At 50.9% G+C, this 26,422-nt stretch overlaps 1 protein-coding gene across 1 annotated transcript; it reads left to right on the top strand.

Moving 5' to 3' along the window:
• Positions 1–1,818: 1,818 nt before the first annotated feature.
• On the top strand, positions 1,819–24,452 carry SLC1A5 (solute carrier family 1 member 5). The gene is made up of 8 exons (XM_020787102.3): positions 1,819–2,993; positions 11,395–11,437; positions 13,247–13,333; positions 14,453–14,619; positions 15,459–15,692; positions 16,184–16,378; positions 19,178–19,312; positions 20,497–24,452. The coding sequence occupies exons 1-8, from the start codon at positions 2,386–2,388 to the stop codon at positions 20,726–20,728; spliced, it is 1,701 nt and encodes a 566-aa protein (XP_020642761.3). The 5' UTR covers positions 1,819–2,385; the 3' UTR covers positions 20,729–24,452.
• Positions 24,453–26,422: the final 1,970 nt, after the last annotated feature.

The raw sequence follows: 26,422 nt of genomic DNA, 5'->3' as shown, positions 1-26,422 counted from the left end.
CTTTTTTTATTTAGAGAGTTGCTGGCCAAAACAGTTCCTGGTTTTAAAGTTACAATTCCTCTGATAATGTATTTTATACTTCTGAAGTTCCCTTGCAAATTGGCTTCAACTTTGCTGAATCCGGCAAGAGCATAATCAATGTATTTGGTAAAATAAAAACACAGTTGTCCTATAATAAATTCAAACTCTAACTGTGGAACTTAGGGACAGGAAGTATGTGATACTGTACTCCGCATGTTCCTGCCAGGTCCCATAATTATTCACCCTTAGCTATGGGAATTGTAGTCCAACAATATGTAAGGGGGCACATTTCTCCACCCCTTATTGCATGGAGTCTTAAAAGTGGAAATTGGTTCCTTCAAAAAAGAAGCACACGTGGGCCCAGGAACGGGAAGAGACATACTTGAGCCCAAAGTGGATAACCAAGAAACAATAGGACTTTTTGGAGGAATTTCCTCTATCGTTCATCTGTTCCTCTTGGTTTCGTTTGGTTTCTTTTGCTGTATCTCAGGTTAAGTTTGAATCAAAGGGGTACGAAGGAGTTCAGCAGATGTTGTAGGCAACGGACATCTTCCTGCCCAAAAAACTGTTTATAAAACACATGCAACCCATAGAGTTATGACATCACAAAAAAAAAAAACTCACCACCTCCATGTTTTGCCTAGGGAAATCTGAGCTGAAAATGGAATTTCGGAGAAGCCAGAGTCCCTAGACAGATATTGCACAAGGGTACAAATTAGGTTGACAGGATGTTGCATTTCCGTAATTAGCTGTAACTCTTTCCTGTCACCCTGGGGTTGGGGTGGCCCCTATTCTTATTCTGGAGCTTTATTTCAAAATCCTCTCCCCCCCCCTTACATTGTTCTGCTTGTAATTAAATGCCTCTGCACCCCTGCTTGCATTTTTCCCTCTGCGATGGTGTCTTGCATTGAAATGTCACGATGACGAAGCATATCCTGTTGGGTTTTTTTTTTTTAAAGATTTCGTTCCATCAGCGTGACATTTCCATCTTTTAAAGTTGCAACGTCACTTGTTTACATAAATGGGTCCCAGCCCATCAACTGGCGCTGGAGGTGCTGTATTTTCCTCTTCAGAACCACACAATCCAGATTATTTTTTAAAAAATGTTTATTTCTGGTGAAGTCCTCCTAGCTCGTTCTGGCTCCATGTTGATCCTGTGTTTGCTAAGCTGGACCTCACTCCGCTTCAGAAACAACAACAAAGTGGATAAAGCCGGCAGAAATGCTGCTGTTTATTTTCCCAACACTTTGATAGATACTTTTTAAAAAAAAACAAAACAAGGATGCAAGCCGCCTTGGGTCCTTTTCTGAAGAAGAAAGGCGGGGCACAAATATTTTAAATAAATACAATTGCAACAGCTCCGGATGGGAGTTGTAGTTTGCAAACTTCGGAGGGCAACAGGGTTATTGTTCGCGGGGCGGGTCGTCCAGCTCTGCGGGTCCCGCTGAGGAAAGGGAATAAAATCAGGATGCAAATGCAATCCTCATCAAGGACGAATTTCCCTTCCCCCCCCCCCCCCGGTGCAAAAAAGGCGCAACCGAGACGCGCACCTTCCGCTCGAGCGGGAAACCCCGCCACGGGGGCTCTTTTTTTCCGCCCGCCCCGCCCCTCCGGCCCTAAGACACGCCCACCCTACTCCTGGCCAATAGGACGCCAAGAGAGGCCCCCCACCCAGCCTTCCCTTTCTGTTTAACTCGGACCCCCCCCTTCCCCCCCCCCGCGGTGATGACAACCAATCGGAGGCCGCGACGGTGCGCCTTCCTCCCTCCCCCTTGTCCCCCCCCCCGAGGAGGAGAAAGGCTCCCGCGGGCGGGGGAGGATCGCCCGGCAGATCCCGCGTGGCGCGGCTCCCGGTCGGGTCGGGCGAAGCGGAGCGCGATCCGGATTGGAACCGGAGCGGCCACGTGGAAGCCCCGTCGGAGGCAGCTTTGGGCAGCGAAGCCGGGAGAGGAAGAAGGAGCCGCCGCCGCCGCCGCCACGTGGGGAGAAAGGGCTCCGGACCCGCCGGGATCCCGGGATCCAAGCCGCCAAAGGGTCCCACCCGGATCCAGCCGGGATTTCCTCTCTCCCGCTTTTTTTTTTAAAGTTTATTTTGCATCCCTTGGCTTTTTTTATTGTCCCATCATCATTCTCAAACTACCTTCCCTTTCATGACTCGGATTTAAATTAATCATTTAAATTGATTAATTCTCTTTTCCAAGATTCTTTTCCTTTTTTGAGCCCCTTCCTATTTTGGGGGCTACCCCGCGGCTTCTTCCTAAAGGCTCTTCCCGGCTCCCCCCCCGTCCCGCCGCCTAATCCGGAGTGACTCCGGCGCGAAGACTTCCCCAGCCCGCCGCTCATCCCTTCCTTCGCCCTCCCGCCATGGCCGTGGACGCCTTCCCGGCCCCCGGGACCCCGGTGGGGGGCGGCGGCGGCGGCAGCAAAGGCGCTTCCAACGGGGAGCTGGGCGGGGGCGCCGCCGACCCGGAGGGCTCCCTGGGCGAGGATCGCCACCCCCACCCCCGACGGGGCGCCTCCCCGCTGGGCCGGCCGGGCCCCTCGCGGCTGCTGGGCTGCCTGCGGGCCAACCTGCTGGTGCTGCTGACGGTGGCCGGGGTGGTGGCCGGGGTGGCGGTGGGGCTGGGGGTCCGGCAGCTGCCCGGCGGAGGGCTGGGCCCGGCCGAGATCCTGCTCTTCTCCTTCCCCGGGGAGCTGCTCCTGCGCCTGCTGAAGATGATCATCCTGCCGCTGGTGGTCTGCAGCCTGGTGGCCGGCGCGGCCAGCCTCGACCCGGCCGCCCTGGGGCGCTTGGGGGGCTGGGCGATGCTCTTCTTCCTCCTCACCACCTTGCTGGCCTCCTCCATCGGGGTCGCCCTGGCCTTCATCATCCAGCCCGGGCAGGGCGCCGCGGCCCCCAAGCTCTTCGGCGACCACGCGGACGAGGTGCCCGAGGCCAAGGAGGTGGTGGACTCCTTCCTGGACCTCATCAGGTGAGCCTCTCCAACAAGGCCGGCACGCTCAGAGGCACTCTTGTGGCCTGGCCCGTCTGTAAGGGGGGGGAGGAGAGGGGAGGATGCTGGCCCTCCGCCTTGCCGTCTAGCAAGGGGAGCATCATCTCACCCCCTCTAGAACTTCCGCTCTGCTCACTTTTGGGTCTTCCCTAGGAATGCCAGCAAGGCTGAGCTCCCGTGTAACCCCACCTGAGACCCAGTGAAGGGACCTCTCCAAAGAGAGGCGCGAGGATAGAGGTGTCCACTTATGCTTAATCAGGCAGTGTTCTCTCTCCCCCCCCATCCTTGTTCCCCAATTTGGAAAGCAGGCTGGTCCAGTAAAATTCAGGGCAGGTTCACACAGGCAAGCCTGTCATCCCTGTCTTGTGTGAAGGTGCCCACGGCTTGGGTAGAGTCCTCTGGGGGGGTGGGGGAGGGAGAGAGCCTGCATCTTTAGGGAAGGTAGTCCTCAGGTTCCCCCCAGGGTCAGCAGAGGGCCCGCTGGCGCACCAAAATTAACCTTCAGAGGCTGCCACGAATGCTCTTTGATCCTGCTCCGGGGCTGACTTCTTAAAAGGCTGCTGTTATTTAAAAGAGACTCAAATGAGGCCTGGATGGAGGAGAGAGAGAGAGAGCGAGAAGCCAGCGTGGTGTGACTAATGCATGACGTGTTTTTATGCCTGCGGCTGTTTGTGTTAAGTACCGGGAAGTCGGGAGCCCCAGGACGGTTACCTTTGCAAACTTATTTTGGCCGGCAGGGCCCCAGGATCGGTTCTGAAACTTGGCTTTCAGAGAAGGAGGCAATAAAAAGGCAGCTTTAAACTTTTTCACTCCCCTGACTTTGAGATGCCTTAAAAAGGGTGCATTTTCTTGGCCAAAAAACAAAAAAACCCGTGAGGTCTGTGCCCTGTCTTGGAGGCATGTGTCCCAATGTGTTCTTTTCTCATCGGACATATCCCTAAAATGGTCCTGCTCCCGCCTTCCCCATCAGATGTACTGGAACTCCAGATTACATCATTCTCCATTCTTCTGTTTGAAAACTGTCACCCAGTCTTCTAGTATTTTTCTTCTCTCTCTGCTCCGGGTCCTTTCTTGCTTGCGTGCCCTCATGAGATATAACTTAGTGGAAGAAAATGGAGCTTCGTTGGAGAGCCTTTATTCACCCCAAAAACAGTTGATTTGTGTCTCTATGTGCTTCCCTGCCTCTTGCCCACCATGTGTACTTCTCTCCCCCCCCCCACACTGATGGCAGTACAGAATGTTCTCTGACACACCACCTTGTCCCGCCCCTTTCCTGGCACATTTCAAGATATGACATCCGCCCTGACTAAATCTTAAGGGGGAGAGAACATCTGGAGCATGGGTGTAGAGAAAAGGGAAGCATGGATATTTGGGGGGGGGATTAGCATGCAAAGGTGAAATCCTGAATGCATTGACTGGGGTGTGTGTGTGTGTGTGTGTCTGTCTAACTTTCCAGATGTTGTTGGACTGCAGCTGCTTCCACACCTAGCCCTGATGGGAGATGATGGGGACTGCACAATGAACAGCAGTCCTTACCGCCACTGGTCTCTGTAGCGGGTGCAAGGGCATAAGATTTACTCTGCATTAGAGGGCACGTGTTTTGCAACTCCGTGGCCCCATGTTGGACTACAGGCTTTCCTCCCAATAGAGAAAAAGAGTCTCTGGAAATATGGGGTCGGCTCTGCCAGAATAGATTTCATGGTCACCAAGTTCCATAGCTTTCAAAGGACATGAGATGGGTTCGCAGAGAGAAGCTCTCAGTGGCTCTTAGGCGTAGGTCTTGCATTGCTGGAAGCCACCACGCCTCTCAGCATCCCCATTGCTATGGGATTACAAGTGGAGGTGGCCCCTGTTGCCCTCGGGTGCTGGTTAGGAGGATTTATGTCTTCCAAGTATGACGTTTCTGTTGGGTCCTTTTCTCAGTGAGGTCCGAGAGGCCTGCCATGGTTCTGACCCTCCTTGCTTTATCCTTGCAGCCCTGCGAGGTGGGTCAGGCTGAGGTAGAGCAACAGATGCAACCCAGCGAGCTCCAGTGGGAGCGTTGGTTTCCTGAGTTCGAGTCCCGACAGGCTACCCACTGCACCACACGGGCGCTCTCAGCACCGTCGGGTCGGCTGTGGAGAGAAACAAGATGTTGGACTAGAAGGAGACCTTGGGCCGGATCGTTCCTCGGGGCTCCTCGGTGGTTTTCTCGTATTAATTGATCTTCATCATCTTAGAACCGTAGGCCTGGAAGGGCCCCCAAGGATCATGGGGTCCAACCCCTGTCAAGGGGGGGCGCAGAGGGGGAATCTCACTCCCAACCTCTGGCTCTGCAGCCAGAAAAGGGCTCAGCCCCGCAGCTATCCAGCAGTTCTCATCCTTCTCGTGTGCGCACGTGCACACAAACGGCTGCTGGGTTCCAACCCGGTTCTCTGAATCCTGGGTGAGCCGTCCCAAAGAGAAAGACATTGAGCAGGTCCCGCTGGCTATTCCTGGGCGGTGCACTTCCAGCTTCTCTCCGTCCTCCTGAAGCACTAGCACTTCCAAACGAGTCTCGTTCGTGGACCGTGCCAGGCCGTTGCGGCGGCTCCTGTTAATTTATCAGATGCCATTTTAAAAGCCAGCTGGGCTGCCCTCCGCCATCACGGGGGTGCCTTGGTGAACGATAACTAGACCGAGGCGGGAGCGTGTGTGTGGCCCCCTGCTCTGTAAGGGCAGTAGGAACCTTTTTTCTTCTGGGGACCAAGCATGCAGGAGAAGGAGGCAGAAGAGAAAAGGGTAGGAAAGATGGCAATCAGGAAGGCAAGCGGCCCCTTTTCAAAGCCTGGCTCAGCCCTCCCTTGGCCCTCGCCTGCAAAAAAACAAACGCATGCCTGCTCTCCAGCCGAGGAAATACATACGGGATCCTTTCTGGATCTCTTTGTTCCTTGAAGCCCCCAGCGTTTGTACAGCCACAGAGCACCTTGACATTTACCTAGGCATTTCCCTCAGCCACGGGACTCCGAGGACAGGGAGAAGGTGGTGGTGTCAGGAACCGGTCTGCCCGCGTCCTCTTTTGCCCGGGCATGCATTACTCCCTGCCTTGGCTCTGCGGCTCGGCATTTTACAATAGCTGGAAGCAGAGGGTGCAGCTCACTTCTGTGCCGTTTGAAAATAATTGTCTCCCTGCACTGTAAAACCGCCTTGTCCTTTTAGAGCCGCCTGGAGCCATTCATTTTTCTTGGATCACAGGTTCCCGATCCAACATCTGTTCAGTCAGAGGTTGGGTGTGTAACCTGTTCAGATGTACTGGAGTGTGTGTGCGTGCATGTGCTTGGAGAATCCTTTCCAAAAGCTGTTTCAAGAGTGTGAGATGGAATGTCGGATTGACCTTCTCATGGAACAGCCGCCACACTGCATCCCCAGGCAAACCATTTGCGCTCAGAGTAAAACCTTCTGTTTTCATGTGCCTGTCTCGTCTCCCATCTTTGGCTTTGTTGACATTACACAGACCCCTCTGAGCCCATTAAGAACGTGGTGCTTTCCTGACTGTTTTCCTAAATTTGTTTAATAGCCTGGGCGTGGGCACTTAAAAGGAGCTGCTTTGTGCCAGACATATTGTGAAGTACAATAAAGTGGTCCAGCTGAACTCATTTGGAAGGCATTTTTACTGTTTTATTTAAAGCCAGGCTTGGAATTCCCTTTTCTTCCTACCTCGAAACCCTCCAAATTTACAAGCATCCTTAGATTGTATATTTTGGTGGCAAAGAGTGAAGCCAGGTGATCTGATGGAAACCGGGTCAGCCTGCTGTTTAAACTATTGCTCTCCAGTGTCTTTAAGCAGCTGCTGTCTTCCTTAACTTGCCACCTGGGGTTGCTAAAATGATGTTCTTCTCTTCTCAATCCCACTAGCAAACCTCCTACAGGATATGTTCCTGTTGGGAACTTAAAGCATTTGAGGGCTTTCTGGATCTGTCCTCTTGCAAAAATGTCTGACTTAATGATTCCCATTCGGCATTTCTCGTGATCCATCCAGCATTGGGCACATGTGCTCAAGTGTCTGAAATCTCTTATTCCACACAGTGCTATTGCACCCAATCATAACTTTGCTGCTCTTTTCTGTCTCTTCTTCTTCTTTTACTTCCCTTTTGCCTCATTTACCCTCTGCTTTTCTCCCCAAATTGCCTGTGTGCCAAAAGTCACATTTATTAACCTGGTCTCGGCTGATCTGCTGCTCAAGCATGTCGGAGGTTAAGCTGCCTAATTTGCCCGAGCGTCTGAAGCATTCCTCGGAAGGAGGTCTGGCTTGCAGCTTCGTGGCATGCAAGGGAAGCCTCCAGTTTCTTCTGAGTTGGATTGCCTCCAGGTGAAGGGTAGAAGAGCTTACAGAGGGAGGAGAAGACTGGTCTTCTGCCTTCAGCCAGTTATTTATACATGCCTCGTTCTAAGCCTAGAGAGGCCATATAATTTCAGTTTTTACACTGGTCATAAAATGAGTTTATAAACCACCCTGATAAGAGAGCTACTTCCTTCATCCTCACTCTAGTCATAAGCCCAGGAAGAATAAGATCTGATGTGCCCAAAATCCTACCAAATTTCTGTAGAAGAATCTTTTCAAGATTTGAACACCAGAAGTTTAGCAAGATTTGCCCACCACCATGTGGATTAGAAACTTGGGAGGTTTCTTTAAACAGAATACAGGCTTTGTTTTGCTTTGGAAATTGTGTGTGTGTGTGTGTGTGTGTGTTTTAAAAAGCTACTTTAGGTCTTGTTTGGTTCAAGTTTAGGGTAGGGAATGATAATATAAATACGTTCCTTCTAAAAAGTTGGGAGTCTCTACTGAACAGAGGAGAGATGGGAGGATTTCATCCAGAGTGTCTTAGGGCTTGGTCAGGATTCCCTGTTTGGCATTCCAGATGAACAAAGAGGGCGCCCGTTCAGGTTGGCTTCAATCCCAGGGGGCTGGTGGGTAGATGGAGAAATATTGGCAGATAATAACTGGTAGAAGTCCAGGTTTCTGCTGTGACTTGCCCAAATCTGGGGCAATGCTCTGAATGGGGCCATTGTGGGTGGACAGTGAAAGCGGTCAGAGCAGATACAGAGGGCTGACTGTTGGGGTATGGGATGATTCAGCTAAAAGGGCCAACAAGGCTGAGTTTTAGCATTAAGGCCAGGCCATGGAGTGGCCCTCATGACAACTGAAGCTCCCCTATCTCATGGTCCACAGTTGCCTATATAGCGTTCCGGTAAGCCGAATGCCTTGACTTCCTTGGGCTTACAGCTTCTCACTGTTCCGTACTTTAAAAATAATTAACAAATCCATAAGCAAAGTCCAGTGATTGCTCCTAAGTAGACTAGAACAATTGCTTTAATAAAACTTTGGTAAGTCAGCTGTTACCTACATCCCACTGATTTAATGGTTTTACTCCAGTTGGGGCTTAGTACCTTTCTAGATTTTCAACGAGTGATGGGGGCATCGCTTTGCAAGACTGGGAGCCCTCTCTCCTCTGTTCTTGGGGGATTGAGCGGGTAAGTTAGAGATTTTAAAAACAAGAATGTGTCTCGCTGCTTTTTGCCAAGTTCTGTTTCAATTTCAGACGGTGGCAGATAGATTATACAACATTTGAAGAGAGAGGGAGCGCTTTATACACAGTGGCACGAGATCTGTCTATGTCCTGATGGTTCACAATATTCTGTCTTCAACGCCCTGGTCACCCAACGCAGGTTGTTTTCAAGAATGTGTTCTGGGTCGCCTGGACTTTGGCAAGTCTGCTAATGAATGTCTCCTTTCCGAGCAGACAGTTCATAATGCCCACGAGATCAATTTGAGATTTTTTTTCCCCTTGACGTCCTTTTAAGCAAAAAAAGAGTCAAAATTTCCCCATTTGAGTCCCATGGAGTATGAATCATCCCGAACACCTAAGCCCTCAGTTCTCTTGGAGGGAGAGGCTTAAACAGTCCAGGGTGAAGAAAATGAATGTTGCAAGCTCTCTGGGTCCTTTTTGGTGCATTTTCTCTTGGATATTTTTGGTGAATCAGAGTTCCATTATAGAACTTTGACACAAGGGTGGTAGGAAAGGAGCAGCCTTCCTCCGTATTGATTTGTTGAAGTGCACAGGAGGTTTTTTCCCTGCTCGGCTTGTTTCCTTAATTCAACGTATTCTGAAAAAGAGGCGGTGCAAGGAGGGTGTTGCCTTTTCTGCGTCTGATGCAACATGCTCTTGGTGTTGAGTCTTCTTGCCAGTGTGGCAGAGAAACTCTGCTTGCTTAAAGGTTTTGTGTGTGTGTGTGTGTGTTTTGAGCATCTATGTAGAGACAAATAATATGTGGGCTGAAAAGGCTGGATTCAAACCGGAAGCAAAATATTCCAGACATAATAAATACTAAGCAAACACACGTGTGTCCCCCCCCCCCAGCTTTTGAGATCAATGCCCAATATATAGAACTGGGGGCTGCAGTTTTAGACCAGTTGCCCTTCTTGAACTGTTGGGCTTTCCTATACAGCAACCATGATTTGGGGCTTCGGCTGCCTTAAGATTAAAAACCTGCTGGTGAGTTTGTACACTGTGGCCCTGATCCAGGGATGTTCTATGCCTGCCTTGGAGAAAACATCTCTGGGGCATTTGATTTCCCCCCCCCCCCCCAAATAGGAGCTGCTGAATAGCTGTCTTCGGCTTAAACATTAGAACTCCTTGGGGGGGGGGGTTGGTTGGTAGGCAGGGTTTGTCTTTAGCCAGAAGAGAAATGCATGTTGTTTTTGGGAAGAAGGGAGATGCTGGAAGAAATGTGGCAGAGCCAGAGGTTCATTATAGGTGACGCTGTAGTTTAAAAACTCAACTGAAACCAGACGGACTTGCATTGCAGTCTGGTTGTAGAGGACAACTCTCCCACCATCCCAATGTCAGGTGGTAGAAAATCTTCTTCTTCCACTTACATGATCCGACACGTCCAGTATTTGTCCAAAGCAATCAAGGGAGCTGGCGCCTTCCCCCATGTAACGTGGAACCTGCGTAGCACCTGGGAAAGTCTTAATTCCATTGCGCCTACCCTATGTTCCTACACTGTCTTCACTTAACAGCTGCTACACCTGTTCTTTACATCATCTTCTCCTAAATTCTATACCATTTCACCTGATGAAGCGTTCTTCACCCTTTGAACCCCAGCTGTTTTACAAACTTCCGTTGCTATCCCTCTCTTAACCCTGGGACCTGTATCTATTAGATGGTTCTCAAAGCCCTGTTAGAGTTTCTGTAGGTTGGTCCCAACTTGACAGCACAAAATGATGTCATACCATTTTTTTTCCTCTGCTGCGGTTCCCTCCATCCGAAAAGTGATTTTACAGCCAGCCTTGTGAAGTGTTCTGGGGAAGCAGATTTGGGGAGAAGGGGGCATGATTTTGCAACACCCCCTGTATTGCACAGCAAGAGGAGAGGGTGGCAGGGCTCCCCGCCTCGCCCTGGTGGGGATTCCTTCTCCAAAATGGGCTCAGATCCTACCGTACGGGTGAGAGCCAGACGGTTTACTTGCTGCCGGCGAGGATTAGGATTTAATCTTGTTTGTGCTGCCCGGTCAATCCTCTCCCAGGGTCAGGCCATGAATTGGAGGGAGGCGGAGGTGGAAGGAGGGGATGATGCCAGGGGCAGCTGGCATGGGGAAAGCCTCGGGCCGGGGGGGGGGGCGCCAGGCCCCATCAAGCAAAGGTCAAGGCCAAGACACCGGATCTCTCTCGGAGCTAGGGCAGCAGAGCACTGGGTTATTCTTGGTCAACGGGTTGGATAACCAGGGGACGCTCGCTCTATCACACACACCTCTCCTCGCAAGTGAATCTTGAGAAATGGGAAGACTGCATTACGTTATGGCCTGTCCTCAAAGTGGAATAGACCTGCTTTGCCCTCAGGCTGAGCCACGACCTGGCTCGAGGTCACCCATGAAATTCGTGGCCAAGTAGGGATTTGAACCCAGGCCTCTTATCCTAATGTAGCACTCCTACCCATCTCCAGTCCTCGGAGAGATCAGAAATTGGCCTGCGACCAGTTGCCAGCTGTGACAGTTCAGTTGCTCCTCCAGGCATTGTGGCAGTCTATCGGGGAGCACCAAAAGATGGTCAATTGACAGAGGGGGGTGACAAGTAGTGCTCAAAGTGGGTGTTCTGGTTTTGGGGGGGACACTGAGCACCCCAAGCGAATGCACAGTTGAGTTTGCAGGGACAGGCTGTTGAATTTTGGCTGCAAGGGTGTGGGGGGAATGTGTACTGTGTTACAGCACCCAGAAACTCCCCAGGCTAGAATGGGATTCTGGGAATTGTAATTAAAATGAAAGGCCCCTTCCCAAGCGTTGCTTAAATGTGCTGGGTTGATAAGAATGGTGGCGTTCCCTCTGGGGGCCGTGTTTTGAACCCTCTCTTCTCTTCTCCACACAGGAACATCTTCCCCTCCAACCTGGTGTCGGCGGCCTTCCGATCGGTGAGTTGGCCACCCTTTCCTGCCCTGAGCCGCAGCGCCCGCTCCCCTCTCAGCCCCACTGGGTGTGGGAAGGACGAGAGTTCGTTCCTTTGAACCCGCTGCCCTGCAAGGTTGGCACTTGTGCCACAGTGAGGACACTGATGGAGCCCTCCCTGAGGAGCTTGGAATAAATGGTTTGAGTCGGTGGTGGTCCGGAGCCCGCCGAGAGAGCTCGCCACGGAGCGCGTGGAGCTGCCTTAAGCATCCATCAGAGCTCCCGTCCTTGCTGACGAACCTCTTCCAGCGCCTCTCCGGGTCTTTCCCAGCCCTTGGAACTGGAGCTGCCAGGGGAATAAACCAGTGAGAGGGACCTTCCCTGCCCAAGGCTGCAGCTTTTCAACTGAGCTGTTCCCCTCCCGCCCCATCATACCTAGGAGGTGGTGCTTGAGAAATCTCAAATCAAAAGATAAGGCAGAGTTTCCATGCCTACCGTGAGCATCAGCTGACTCCTGGCCTCCCCTTTTGGCAGATGCTGATGAGAGCCTGTCTTTCCCATTTCCTGGTTTCTCCTTTTCATCAAAGCCCGGCCTTTGTCTGTGATTACAAAACCATAACCCGGCACGGTTAATGTTTCCTCTCTTGCACGCTCTCTCTCGCTCTTTCTATTCATTATTAACTGGTTCTTTGTGGCCGGCTGATCCTCTTTAGGACCTGGGCCGGTTCGAAATGACAAAACCAATTTGGCTTAATTTTTAATAGCCTTCTCCGACGAACAAAGGCAAATCCCCGGGAAGCCAGAGGAAGGAGGGAACAGATCCAAACAGCCAGTAGAGAAGGTCTGCTCCTACTGGAATGTGACTGGCCTGTTTGGAGACCACATTTCACCTCTTCCGCTCAAACATAGGTGGCATATTTAGAGACTGGAGGATGAGGCTATGAAACCAATAAACGGATCAATGGATATTGATTGCCACTTGAAGAGACCTTGATACTGGGAGGGTCTGCACCTTAGCGGGGGACCGCCTGCTCTGCATGCAGGGGGTTCCCGGTTGAATTCCCAGCATCTCCATCTGAATCTAGAAAAAGTCCTGCCTGAAACCTTTTAAGAGTTGCTCCCAGTCAGTGGCTGAAATCCTGTTGCACAGCTACTCAAAAGGTGTAACTTTTAGTGACTAATTGCCATAGGTTAAGGAAGCTGCTTAGGCGTTGCCCGTGGCATACTGGGTTGCGAAACTAACAGTTGCACCTTTTGCATCACTGTGTAGCAGGATCTTGGTCAGTGTCCATAGTCATTGGGCCATGGCTTGACTCGGTCTAAGTCAGCTTTCTATGTTACAACCTGTGTAGCTTCCAGAAGGCTGTCAGGGATGGGAAAGCTTCCTTTGGGACTACAGCTCCCATCATTCCCAGCCATCCCAAGGAATGGCCAGGGATGATGGGAGTCATTCCAAAACAACTCCCATGTCACAAGCTCACCTGCCCCAGCTATGGCAGGTGCCTTCAGGCTGTGGGGACAACACCTACAAAAGAAAGACATATTTCATTACATACCTCCCAGGAACCAACTCTTTAAAAATTAAGTAGGGATTGATTTAAATCAGGGCCCCAGTGACTCAGACAGCCTTTCATAAGTTGACCTATTAATAAAGGTGTTTATCTCTGGGGGAGTTCTGGTGGGGAAGAATACCCGGGCTTATAGGTTTTAATTGGGAACACAGGTAGGAAATGAGATGGGATTTTAATATCTTGTTCCTAAGGCATCTGGGGACTCATAGAAATGCAAAGTTCATTTGTTTGAGACAGAGCTGAGACGCTGTTCCCTTTCCCCAGTATGCTACCACTTATAAGCTGATAATAATCAAGAAGAATGTAACAGAGGAAACTGGAGTTGTCAATGAAACTATAACGGAGCTAAAGGTAAGAAGACTAACATGTGCTTTTGTAGTTCACATACTTCTAGTCTGTGTGGAAACAGGGAGTGTTGGGCTATGATTGCTTTTCAGGTTTCTAGCCCTCAAACCTAGGGGAAAAGGTGGATATTGGAAGAGATCATCTGCTCCGTTGAGCCACCAAAGACTTGCAGGAGGAAAAGTGATTAGGCCTGAAGCTGGGGGAAGGTCCTCTGTTCTTGGTGCTTGAGTGTATTCTGATTCCCTAATCTTCTTGGTTAGTTAGAATCTGAGTTTGTTTTGTGCCCCCTTTTTTCTACAGTCCGTGGTCTAAACCATGCGGGAATTTCCTCCATGTCTAATGCTTTGCTTCTGCTCTGGCAAAGAGCTACGAAACCCTGCCTCCTTACTCCCCACAGAGCTGCCTCAGGTTCTTCCGCCGTACACATTGGACAGGAAATTTGTTGAAGTTCATTGGAGTTTGACTTGACCAAATACCTCCAGCAAGTGCCCTCTACTGCTCCTGTGCCTCACTGTGTCTTTGGTGAAGGCTGGCAGCCTGCCCCTACCCACCTGCTCTTCCAGAGGTTAAAAGTTGGGCAGGCTGGCACTGGTACTCTTAAGTCTCAGTTGGTGATGCCAGGAAGAGAGAGAAAGAGAGACAGCAGGGAGAAGCTGCTCATCATAACAGGTGTTGCTCCTTGCAGATTCAGGACTGACTCTCAAGGACATGGTGGTAGCGGTGAGATAGCAGAATGAGGAGAACACGCAGGAGGTGCTGCCTGCTGTTCCAATCTTCTTGACGGTCGAGCAGTGTGCCACTGCAATGAAGAAGTAAAAATAGCAAACCATCACCTGCGTCAGAAGGGGCAAACCTTTGGCACTCCAGATGTTCTGGACTTCAAGTTCAGCTCGTATTGCCCATGAGAAAAGATTGGGGGTGTTGTAGTCAAAAACACCTGGAGTGACAAAGATTCACCACTCCCATGGCTTTCCAGCTGTTGTTGGGCAACACCTCCCTGCCCCAGCCCTGGCAAGCATCGAGCCGAGAGGGAAGAAAGCTAGGAACTGCAATCTGGGTATATGTGGAGGGACACAGCTGTGTATGGTGGGTCTGTAAGGTGGTGGTCTCCCCCTGTTTTCTCAGATGCCCAGCGGCCAAGAGGTGGAAGGAATGAATATCTTGGGCCTGGTGGTCTTTGCCATTGTCTTCGGGATCGCTCTGAGAAAGCTCGGGCCCGAGGGGGAGAACCTCATCAAATTCTTCAACTCCTTCAATGAAGCCACCATGGTCTTGGTGTCCTGGATCATGTGGTAAGGAGTCCCATCTGCTCCCTATGGGATCCCCTGGAGGGCCCGAAGCATCCCAGAGAGGAATTTTGCTAGAAGGCGTTGGGGGTTTGAGTTATTTCTGATCCAGTGAAGAAGTCCTAGAGTGAATGAATAAGGCTGTTTTCGTAGAGAGGGGAGATAGCATTGTCCTACCCACCCCCATTTAGACCAGATTCTGCTCTTGCATGTGTGGAAGGTTAAACTGCGGTACTGCAGCCTAGACTCTGCTCACAACCTGAGTTCAATCCCAACAGGCTCTGGTAGCCAGCTCAAGGTTGACTCAGCTTTTCGCCCTTCTGAGGTTAGTCACTTGAGTCTCCAGCTCGCTGGGGCTGGGTGGCAATATGTAGCCTGCATGATCAAATTGTAACCTGCTCAGAAAGAGCTTGAAATACTATGGGATGGTATCCACGTGGCACACTTTGCTTTTTGCAGCAGTCCGACCACGAAGGCCGCCCACACTTTATTCGTTTGGGGGTTTGCAGGTTCAGTTAGATTGACAGCTGGAGGCCAGCCCCATCTGGCCCGTGGGTGTTGTGGCCAGGGGGCATTTTGAAGCCGCCCGCCCCTGGACCTAATCTAGTACTTTAACCTGGAGGCGACACTGCCTCTCCATTCCCTCTGCCCCACCCCCACCGCCCGCCACGCACTGCTCTTGCCAAATTGTGCTGTTGGTTCAATTGTTGTGATCACACGCAACGGGTCTGGCAGGGTCAGAGCTGAAGCGAGGCTGCTTTCCATTGCCTCCTGCTCACTTTCTCTCCCGGATTTGGGGGAGGCTTTTTTCCTCCTCCTTCTGACACCCATTTCTCCACCTCCAGGTACGCCCCCTTAGGTATCATGTTCTTAGTGGCTGGCAAGATTGTGGAGATGGAGGACGTGGTGGTCCTTTTCACCAGCCTGGGCAAGTACATCTGCTGCTGCCTGGTGGGCCACGCCATCCACGGGCTGCTTGTTCTGCCCGTGATCTACTTCATCTTCACCCGGAAGAACCCTTACCGCTTCCTCTGGGGCATCTTCACGGCCCTCGCCACTGCCTTCGGCACCTCCTCCAGGTAAGGTCCTGGGAACCGATCACGGCCAGGGCGGTGGGGGGCCAGGGGGGAGTTGAGCCTGTGAAAGACGTCCTTTGGGTGGGAGAGAGGGACTTTCCAGGAACAAAGTTGGCAACTCCTGGTGGTGAGATCAATCTGAGCCTGCATTTCTAATATTGGGACTTAAAAATGCATAGATTGTGGCCCAGAAGCCTTCAGAACTAGCTGTCCTGGCCAGGATTTCTGGGAGTTGCAGTCAGAGACATCTGGGGACCCAAGATTGGGAACCAGTGACTGTGGGGGACAGAGAGAGCATCCGCCAGATCTCCTGAGGCAGGAGGTTCCCCAGGTGGGATGCCAACCCCTAAGAGGGCCTTATCCTGCATCCACCCCAAGTGCAACTCCCATGGAAGTGAAAACCTCTGCAGATGGGGCAGGAAATACTCAAGGCCGTCGCAGAAGGAGATCTGGATCGTTGCACCTGTCCTGATCTGCCTTCTTCCTACGCCCAGCTCCGCCACGTTGCCCCTGATGATGAAATGCGTGGAGGAGAAGAATGGCGTCTCCAAGCACATCAGCCGCTTTATCCTCCCCATCGGGGCCACTGTCAACATGGACGGGGCCGCCCTCTTCCAGTGCGTGGCTGCCGTCTTCATTGCCCAGCTCAACAGCATCCCGCTCAACTTCATCCAGGTCATCACCATCCTGTGAGTGCCCCCGCCTTCCTTGCTTCCTTTCGCAGCTCCGTTCCTTCCTTCCCTGCTCGCTGGCGAGGTCGCGTTATCTAAAAACACTGACCAAGCCTCTTTTTTCCAAAGCCCCAGGCCCCTGGGATGTGCGACTTGTGTTTTTTCTGGCAAAAGAGGCAGCCCAAATCCTGTTGTCATATTGTGCCAGCATAATGCCAAAGGCGTAAAGTTTTGGTCTGAAATTGCCTGACGTTAAGAAGTCAGCTATGGTATTATTTATTGCATGCAAGGCATGCACCGGGTAATGCCGACACTGACATCTTAATGTAAGGCAATTCCAGGCCAAAATTTCACACCATTTCCCATATGCTTGTGGACATAAATAACAGGATTTTAATGAATATTTATGGACTGTCTTCGTATTTTGCAAAGACAGAGATTGGCTTGCCCTCTTCTTAAACCTTGGCAACTGTCGTGACCCATTTTGCACCGTATAGCCAGAGCTTGGGGGGGGGGACTTTTTGGACTACAAATGTTAGAATCCCCAAGCCAGGATGGCCACAGTTCTGGGAGTTATCAAAGAAGAGAAAGAAAAAGAAAGAAGTTTTGTTGTCAATTCCTTGCTTTCGTGTCATAAACATGACAGTGTGTCTGCCCAACACTCCAGAATGCGGAACAGCTCTCGGTCTGTCCGTGGGCAGACCATGGTACGGATTTGGTTTGGTTTGGGAGGTTGTACGGCACACAGTCTTCCTCCAACCGAGTCATCTGATCTCCTGCCTTGCTGGCACACTTTCCCTTGCATACCCCAGTTGCCGTTTAAACTTTTGCAACCCTTCCCTGGCGGGTCGTGCAGGAGGATGAAAAACAAGACGGGGCTCAAGTTGCTCAGGTTCTGCGTTTGGCGTGACATAATTTTGTCACACGCCACGGGATCACGAGGTTGCTGCAGAAACAAAGGGGAGATTCAGGCTGGGAGGTTGTTTGGGGACATGAAGAGTGGGAGAGCAGAGAGGAGATCCCAGTGTCCCATGAAAGGCAGAGACTGGTGTGCTGCAGAGCTTCGATTACCGAGGATCTGTGGCCAGGCTTGCTTTCTCGAGTGGGTTCAGCAAGTTGGTGAAAGCAAGCTGCTCCTTCTGCAGCACCAGCAGCTTGCTGAGGGAGGTTTTGAAGAAAAGCAGAGATTGTTTGGCACGGCAGCTTCTGCGCTCACCACTAGGGATGGGCACAAACTGGTTCGTGCCAGTTCATAAAGTTGGCAGCACAGGTGCTGCTCCCCTCCCCTGCCTCCTCAGGCAGTCAGCCCCTCGCCAGGCCCCGCTTGCTTGCTTTCCCCACCTCCTCAGCTGATCTCCCAGTGACCAGCAAGAGCACAGACTTCTCTGCCCCGCCCTTTTCTCTGATTGGCAGATCAGCCCAGAGGGGAGGGGCAGAGAAGCCTGAGCTCTTGCCGGGACTGGAAGATCAGTTGAAGAGGGGCAGGAAACTAGCAAGCTGGGCTGATGGGTGAGGGGCTGATTGAGGCAGAGGAAGGAATAGCAGCATCTGCATTGCAGCCTTGACGAACTGGGACGAACCGGTTCGTGCCCATCTCTATTCACCAAATCCTGGCTTTGTTTAGGACGGAGAGGCATCTAATTGATCTTTAGTCCTTCTGTAGAAGGCCACACTCCACACGAGCTTTCCTGTCACCTCGGCGGCTAGCTCTTCTTTGTCCCTTGCCCAACCTGTTTCCTCCCCCATTTAGATTCCTCATCTTCTTAGAACTTCGGTTGCTGGTTTGCTCCAGGGGATCTGGGCCAAAAGAGAGGTTTCCTCAGGCAGTGAGTTCAGCCTTTACAAGGATCTGTGTTCTGAGTTGCAAGACTGGGTTTTTTTCACCCCCCGAGTGGTTATTAGTAAAATATTTCTGTAAATATTTCTGAGCCCTGGAAGGTTAAGTGTTCTTCTAGGGGCCTGGAGGTGCTTAATCATCAACCGCAACCCGTTAAACATGCTGCACAGGGGTGAACCTGCAGGTTTGGTCAAACGGAGTTACTGGAGCGCAGGTTTTTGGGGTGGGGGGGAGAGAAGGTTTGTTGCACTCCTTGGAACAATCCCGGCATGATTTGCTCTGTGCCTTTTTTTATCCGTTCGTCAGCTTTGGGTTGAAGGTGTCGCCTCCTTCGATCTAACCCTCCCAAATTTCCTTTGGTTTGGGGTGTCGTAATGAGCCGCTCTGAGTGCAGCAGGCATGACAAACCAGTTTCAGCTCACCGGATCCTGCAAAGAACACTGCCCTCCAGGACCGGATTTAAGTCCAAGCGCTCAAGCCTGTGTCAACTCTGAGGGGCAATCTAGGGGCCCCGGCAGGATTCTTTGTGAGATCCCTCCTAGCTGTCTCCCATCCAGCCGCTCACCAGGGCAGACTCAAGCTTGGCTTCCAAAAGCAGGCAGTTACCAGGCGTGGTCGGGGTGACTTGATGCTGTTCTCTTTCTGGAGGAAGGTTGATGGGAAAACTCCAACTGGACTACAGTTTGCCAGCGGAGTTGATGAGCTGGTGGACTCTCCTGCTGGCCTAGCAGACTCCGGTTGCACCTCCTCCCGAACCAATGTTTTGAAGAATCTGACCGACGCTTTTGTTTTGCAAACAAAGTTTTCCATCTTGACCTTCTGGCTGGTTCAACCGGTATTACCAAAGCTGGTGGGGGAGAGAAAGGGAGGGTTTGTGAAAGGTGGCACCTCTGGGCCACCTTCCAAAACTGGCATTTGTACTGCATAGCAAGCCTGGCGTTTGAGGAGCCCAGTCTGACCTGCCTGCCTTCCACCCGCAGGGTCACTGCCACGGCGTCCAGCGTCGGAGCGGCCGGGATCCCTGCTGGTGGCGTCCTCACTCTTGCCATCATCCTTGAAGCTGTGGGGCTGCCCACCAACGACATCTCCCTCATTCTGGCGGTCGACTGGCTTGTGTAAGTCCAGGGCGGTTGGGGAGCGGAAGGTTTGAAGGAAATGGGACAGGGATGGGGGAGGAAATGATGGGCTCTCTGCCCACCTTCCTGGGATCCTAGAGCAAGGGGAGGTGGCTATTCCAGCCCCCTGCGAAAAGGACGGGACATGTTCTGGCCCCCTCCTCTTCTCCTTCCCCTGGCACTTCCTGGTACTGTTGTTTTAGCTCTTTTGTCATTCACCCACCAGACATTTTTCATTCAGCTGACGAGAGCCCAAATTCAGTCGCCAATTCCAACTCAAGTAGACCACTGAACGAATGACACTGATGGAAACACAGAGTCGGCGTTCCACCGGTGATTCAGTGGGCTTCCCCTGATCAGGAACAGCGACTAGATTTAGACGCACCCCACCCCCACCCCCAAAATATATTCTGTTTTCCTAGTTGTTTAGAAGTTGTGCTGAGAAGCCAGGAGAGGCCTGGTTTGGAAAGCTTGGCCTCTGCTAGAGAACTGAGCTTTCTGCTTGGAGGCCTGATCCAGGCAGAACCCTCCGTGTCTTAGCCCACCTTTCAACGGAAGCCCATGTTCTCCTTCCCAGTCACCGATGGCAAGGTAGAGCAACCTCCTTTGCAAACTGCAGGAGGCGTGGAAAGGTCCTGCTGTCGCCCTCTCAGACACTCTTGGCGTTGAAAGAATTCCCTCTTCTAATAACAAGTGTTCTGTAGCCCATCCTGGCCTTTTGGAGATTCCCCTTGGAGGAATGTTCTGCCTCTTGAAGCAGGAAAGGAGCCAATCCGGAGCAGTATCCGGTCCTAAATTTCTGCTGCTGGAACAGGAAAATCTAGCAGAAATGGGAAGGATGATGCTCCAGCCGCCACCTTCTCTGTGCCCTGAAAAACAGTTTGGAAGACTGACTTTTCAAAGGGCACGGAAAACAGGCAGCGGGGGGGCAGGGGACCGTTCCACCAGCACGGTACTGGATGTAGACACCCATCCCATGAGGTTGTATTGCAAAACCAGTGCCTCTTGTAGAGATCCTGATTGCCTCTTGTTGGTCCCCCGTGGCTGGCTCTTGGAGGTAGACTGCCTCTGAACGGGGAGGTTCTATCTAGTTAATACTGCTAACAGTGGTTGGTTAACTTGAGGGAATATTTTCCTAGCAACCCCAGCCATCACTTCTTTCTCTTTCCGCCCCCCCCCTCCAGAGATCGTACCTGCACCGTCCTGAACGTGGAAGGTGATGCTTTCGGTGCAGGGCTCCTGCAGGTGTACACGGAAAAGTCGATGGGCAAAGCGGAAGCAGAAGAGCTGATGGAAATCAAGACGGATGGCCTGGGTGTGAACAAGGGGGCCGAGGAGGGCTCCCCCCTCATCAAGAGAGACGGTTCCACACATTTAGATGGTGTCGGCTCTTGTGAAAAAGAGTCTGTGATGTAATTGACATTTTGGGAGCCTTGTTTCCCTTTCTTAGTTTTTTTTTTTAATGATAGGATTTTTTTAAAGGACAGAGTTCAAATCTCCTCCACCCTTTAGGACTTGGGTCTCTCCTAAGATGGCGCGCTTCATTTGGTGATGGCAAGCTTTTTTTGATTCCAGCTCTATCTGTTTCCAGCTTCTAAAGGCCTGACCGCTCACTCTTCCTCACGGAAGTTTTCAAAATCTTCTGTTTCAAATGAGAATTCCGCGGGGACTTTTTGGAAATTGCTCCGTCTGACCTTGGACCCCCAAGGAGACGGGTTTGTGGGAGTTGGATGCGGTGGCGAACTCTTGCCTATTCTGAGAGATGCTGTTCAGTGTACGTTCCAAGCCAGGTCTTGCATTTACAAATTTTTCCAAGATAGAAATCGACGGCAGCATCCGCGGGAGTCTCTTGGGTCGCTCTGTCCTTATTCCTGGACCTCCCGCTATCATTTGCTTCTTTTTAACTTTATTCTAAATATCGGACCAAACTAACAGGAAGAGGAACATCCGGGGCTCCCGTCTCACACACACACACCTGCGCTGAACTCTGCGACCTGCCAGCCATCCGACTCCTGTTTCCACTTCTCCGGCTTGTCCTCACGCTGGAGATTCGCTGAGTCCAACTCTTCAACTCAGCTGAACTCCGGGAAGGTATTTTGTTTCCTGTCCTGCACCAACTTGAGAACTTGATGAGCACACAAGGTGCCTTTTTCCAGATCAGCAACTGTTCAGGGTGAGCGAGTTTTTTCGTTTCACAACCCTCGTCTACCATTCCTGGTCACCGTGTCTTGGAATCCACATGCTGAGATTTGAGTCCCTCGATCACCACCTCTGTGACCACCACGGGCACGGCCGCCTCGTGTGAAGGGCGTAAAACCCATAGGCTTCACTCCACCTCTCCGTGTGCGTCTGTGACTTTAACCTCTGTGGCTTGATGAAGTGGCCACTGTGTGTGGCATATAGCCGAGAGGGAATTTAATTTATTTCTGGGACTTATAAGAGAGTGGAATGGTTTCTCTTTCAACACTGGATTTATGGTGGAGATGGGGGTAAAGGTAGTCTTTCTTCTGAGAATCTGAGACAGCCTTAGATTTTTCCCTTTGTCTGTAGTTCCCCACCTCTTGCTCCCATCTTATGCTGAGAAGATACCAGCCTTGCAGTAGGGGGATCGGCAACTGGCGACCCTTGGACCAAATGTAGGCTGAGGGGCGTTGCAACAAACATTTTCAGACTGTAGGCAAGGAAATGGAAAGGGGTTGGTGGTGGTGGTATTAACCTGCCCTCTGTTTCAATCCCCGCATAAGCCCCAGGATGGTGGAACGTTTTTCTATGTCTGCAGAGGTCTCGACAACCATGAGGACTGGGAACTTAAACTTCTTTAGATTTTCTCAGCTGAGAGTCTCCCTATGGGATTGGATGCTGCCATGCGTGTCCTTTGTGATTGCTCCGCCTTGCTATTATCATTTGCCTTTGGGGGGACCCTCTTCCAGGCCTTGGGATCTGGTGGCATACCTTGGGGGACCCTCTTGCGTCTTGTTTTCGGACTACAACTCCCAGGATTCCCCAGGCACTGGGGGGATTGTAGTCCAAATAATACAAATCTCCACATCTGCTTTTCACAGATGGAAATGTGGGACATGACTTGAAATCTCGTTTCAGTAGATTTAGTTGGTAAACAGAGTCTCTTTTTATTTTCATGGGTCAGCTTCGTAGAGTTTTGTGCCCAAATCCAGTTTCTTTCTGTGAAGCATGGAAAAAGGCCAGCCACTAGAAGGGGCAACTGGGTTTGGTGGGTACGGTTGAATCCTGAGGACGTGACTTTAAAGAGGCAGGCTCAGGCTTCAATTGGGTTGAGTTGTATTTATGATTTCTATTGTGTCTTTGGATGAAAAGAAGGCATTCTTGTGCAGAAAACACGCCTTTAACCTCTTCGGCTGCTAAAAAGGTTCACTTGGTGAAAATCTTAAGAAAGGAGAGGGCTGCGTGATCCCAGGCTGACAGGAAGGGGTATCATCCTGCCTGCATTGCTGTATCTCCTGAAATCTGAATGTAAAAGAGGTCAGGCAGTGCCGACGGTCAGCAAAAATGAGTCGATTCCTGAACAGTTCATATCCCATGGCTTGTCCCATCCTGTCTTTCCAAAAAGTCCTGGAAAAAGAATCAAGAAAACGTAGGCATCGAGGTTGTGTGCAAAGCCGTCCTAAAGGACAATCCTGTGAGGTGTAAAAACTGGATTTGTATGGCCATTATGTAAATATGGTCAGAGAATGCCGTCTTCACATTTGGTAGTTCTACAGCCTTCCTGGGTTCTGAGATACCCATATGGCCATGAGGGCTAGAAACTTGATTATCTGGAAAATAAAAGGTACCGTCTTCCAAACACTGAATGTCAAAACTTTACTCCTGGGGGGAAGCAGATTTTGCTTGAATATGTACAAAATCTTACTGCCGGTCTGTCTGGTGGCTGGCCCTTCCTTTGTGAACCCCTCCCCCCCGGTGCCTGAGAAGAGCTTTAATTGTGGTCCACATTCAGAATGTATATTTAGCGTGAGAAGCCAGATCGCGCTCTCAATATACATTTTGGCACTGTGGAAATCATCCTTGTGCCACACGTTCCCTTGACAACCATTACCAAGGCAACCTGACCATTACGTCTGTCAGGAGAAGAGATCCAGGTGAGAGACGGAGGCTGTGGAATTAGCATCTTCATGCAGCGGTCTCCATGCCAGGCACCAGCGGATCTGATTCAGACTTAGAATAAGCCTGTTTCTGGAGTGCGGTCCTCGGACTTGGCCAGCCTATCAAGGAAGGGGGGGGTGAAGACTGGAGGAGGGCCATGCGTAGTTGGCCAGGGAGAGCTTGCCATCCTACACTGGGCTTCCCAAAAACGTTGGCTTCCAGAATTAGCAAAGGTTCTAGCCCTCATGGCGTCAGTGACACCGGAGAATGGCTGCAGAACTCAACAGGAACCAGAGAGGTGGCTTGTATTTTTTCAGCTAGTAGCTGCAGAAGGCCAGGCGTTTCTCCCTTCCTGTTCACCAAGGAAGTCCAAAATGAAAACAGTGGAAAGAACAAGGTACATATTGCGCAAATCAGGATAAAGGCAGCCTTTTAAAATTCCATTTGCCCATTTTGTACAGGATCTTAATGTCATTTTTAGCTGGGGGCCTTTTAGCAGTGATGGTAAAAGGTTGATCCCTCCTACCCAATAACAGCTTCTTGACACCCCTTGTTCATCTTCCCCAAGTCCTATCATCTGCCAGGACCCCAAATTTTCAGAAGAAAAAGAGAGGATGCAGATACTGCTTTCTCTGTGTTTCCTCGGCAAGGATCCTTCTCTGCGTGCTGGTGGTTTCCTAAAGCTTTCAGGCCTGGTATTTCTTGGGGAAGGTCTACGAATTCTCTACTTGGTTGTTGCAACAGGCAAAGAGGCCGGCGAGACATGTTCGTAGCTGCTCATGTCAGTGCTGCTAACCATTCTGCCTTCTGCTCCCATTGCTGACATACCGGAGTTGGCCAGGTCTCCTGCGTTTTGGTCCACTGGGCTGTGGGAGGGAAGATGGGTCTGTGCCTGTTGGGACGACTGAGGAGGGGTGTGTTTATACACAACCATTTTTCTTTCCGCCCTGAAGGGGTTGCGTGGGTGGTGGGGAGAATCGAGTTGCTGCAACATGCAGAGAAATAAAGCCAATGACTAGAAGCGGGCACGTGTCTGCATTTCCTTCGCTTGAATGTAGCCTTTCTCTACAGAAAGTCTTCCAACTGAAGGTAGATTTGATTCTTAAGACTCCCATTCAGTGGCGGACCTACATTTTTGGGGTCCTGAAGCCTGAGCGGTTAGGGAGTCCCCTTCAAACCAGCAACAAGGTCTGGGGAACCCCTGTTACCTTCCTCCTTGGGGCTGATCCACAACAGACCACCGCCATTTTGTTGTTCTTTTTTCTTTTTGTAGTAGTTGAAAAATTGTCTTGGCGCACCGTGAAGGTTAGTAAGTCATGCTTGGCATACATTTGTGTAGATGGTCGGCCCCTGCATCTGAAGAAGTGGGTGATAGTCCACACAACCTTATTCTAAGCAAAGCCCATCACCTCCCAGGCTGGCATGTTCTTTACCTCTCCCGCCCTGTACTTCCCCGATCCTTTTCAACCACATCTCAGGGCGAAGGCTGCCAGCCACATCAAGCATTCCAGTGTAATTAAAGGAAGTTTTTTCCATTCAGGGCATCGGGAAGGCTGTTTCCAACAAGAACAAAACTCTGTTCCACCACTAATGAGCACCCTTTGTCTGCAGGCTGTGATCTCAGGCCAACCTGCGCTCCCTGGCCTGTCCCGACACTTTTTACCAAATTGCCAACGCTTGTTGATGGGGCAAGGAGGTGTTCACCAGCCCTGTTGTGTGAACAAAGAAATGTGGGACTTTGAGGTACAAGGAAGAACGAGTCTTGGGGCAATGCAGACTCTCGTTCTTGTGACTTGCCTTAGCTTGTCTTCCGCTTTTTGCCCTTTAGTGCCTAGAAACGTCTGGGGCCTCCCACGTGCACGCAGGAGATGGGTTGGCAGAGCCTCTGAAGGAAACCAGAGGCTTGGCATCCAAGCGGCTGGTAGGGGGGGAGAATAACATTGGCATGACCCCCCCCAGCGGATTTACCAAGAGAGGGATCCTTTCTGTTGCACATAAGAAGAGGTGGCAAAGGATGTAAACAAAAACAAACAAGCTGGCATCTCCTGTAAAACAGTCTCCATTACTGAGCGGGCAAAGGGCATTAAGAATTCTGGAAATCAGCTGGCAGAGTACAGGTGAGACGGGTGAGCCCCTGTTGCTCATTTCCTCAATGGCACATTCTTCGAAAGCAATGACTTCAGAATTGCCCCCATCTGCCTGGGGGAGCACTGGCAGCCTTCGTTACAGAACATATTCATTCAACCCTTTGAAGGCTGTGTTACAGCCTGGAAGATTGGACTTAAAATTTGCCATGTGAATTGGAACGCCTAGTACTAAACGAAGAGGGTGAGATTTGTGTGGAGATTCTGGAAAATATGTTCCTGTTTCCAAAAAAAAAAAAAAAAAAAAAACAGGAAAAAATTTGTTATCAGTCACAAGGGACCCAAACCTACAAAGGTATAGTTAGAAGAAATCCCCACTAGCGTTTAATCTCAAAAGAAAACCCCACTGCTGGCACCATTGCTAGCAAAACATGGTATGGTTTATGTCCCCAAACAGCGTCTTGTCCTGATGCAGCTTTTCATGGTGACTTGAAATAACAGGGGGAAAGGCTCTCTACTCATTTCCACAGGAGAGATGTCTCAGTCTGTTGGATCAGAACGCCCAAGGCGCCTGTGGCTTCTGTAAAACTGAGTTTTCGTGGACCAACAGCCCACTTCCTTTGAGGCATCCTCTGCTCCATTTCTGCCTCCTGGGCAGCTGTTGGGTTTTGCACAGGACTGTCCAGCTTAGAAAACAAGATTTCCCAAGGGACCTGGCTTACTCTGAGATACCAGGTTGCATCAAAAGCCTGGAGCACGGTGCAAATTGGGGACACAGCAGCAATCAAGCAGGGAAAGGGGAAAGGAGCCTTTACGGCTCAAATATTTCAAGATTTGGGGGCACGGCTCTCTGAATTAAGCCCACCTGATGACAACGATGGCTGCCCTTCTGCTGCCAAGCACAGGA

The sequence above is a fragment of the Pogona vitticeps genome, chromosome 9, assembly GCF_051106095.1.
Source record: "Pogona vitticeps strain Pit_001003342236 chromosome 9, PviZW2.1, whole genome shotgun sequence".
Taxonomy (NCBI): Eukaryota; Metazoa; Chordata; class Lepidosauria; order Squamata; family Agamidae; genus Pogona; species Pogona vitticeps.
Note: the sequence above shows the minus strand (reverse complement) of the source record. Positions and strands in the feature narration are given on the sequence as shown.

Bases quoted from the DNA above. Each gene is read 5' to 3' on its own strand.
- SLC1A5 (XM_020787102.3), top strand. From the start codon at position 2,386: ATGGCCGTGGACGCCTTCCCGGCCCCCGGGACCCCGGTGGGGGGCGGC. The intron at 14,620-15,458 runs GTAAGGAGTCCC...CTCCACCTCCAG, and splicing joins TTGGTGTCCTGGATCATGTG to GTACGCCCCCTTAGGTATCA. The intron at 15,693-16,183 runs GTAAGGTCCTGG...TCCTACGCCCAG, and splicing joins GCCTTCGGCACCTCCTCCAG to CTCCGCCACGTTGCCCCTGA.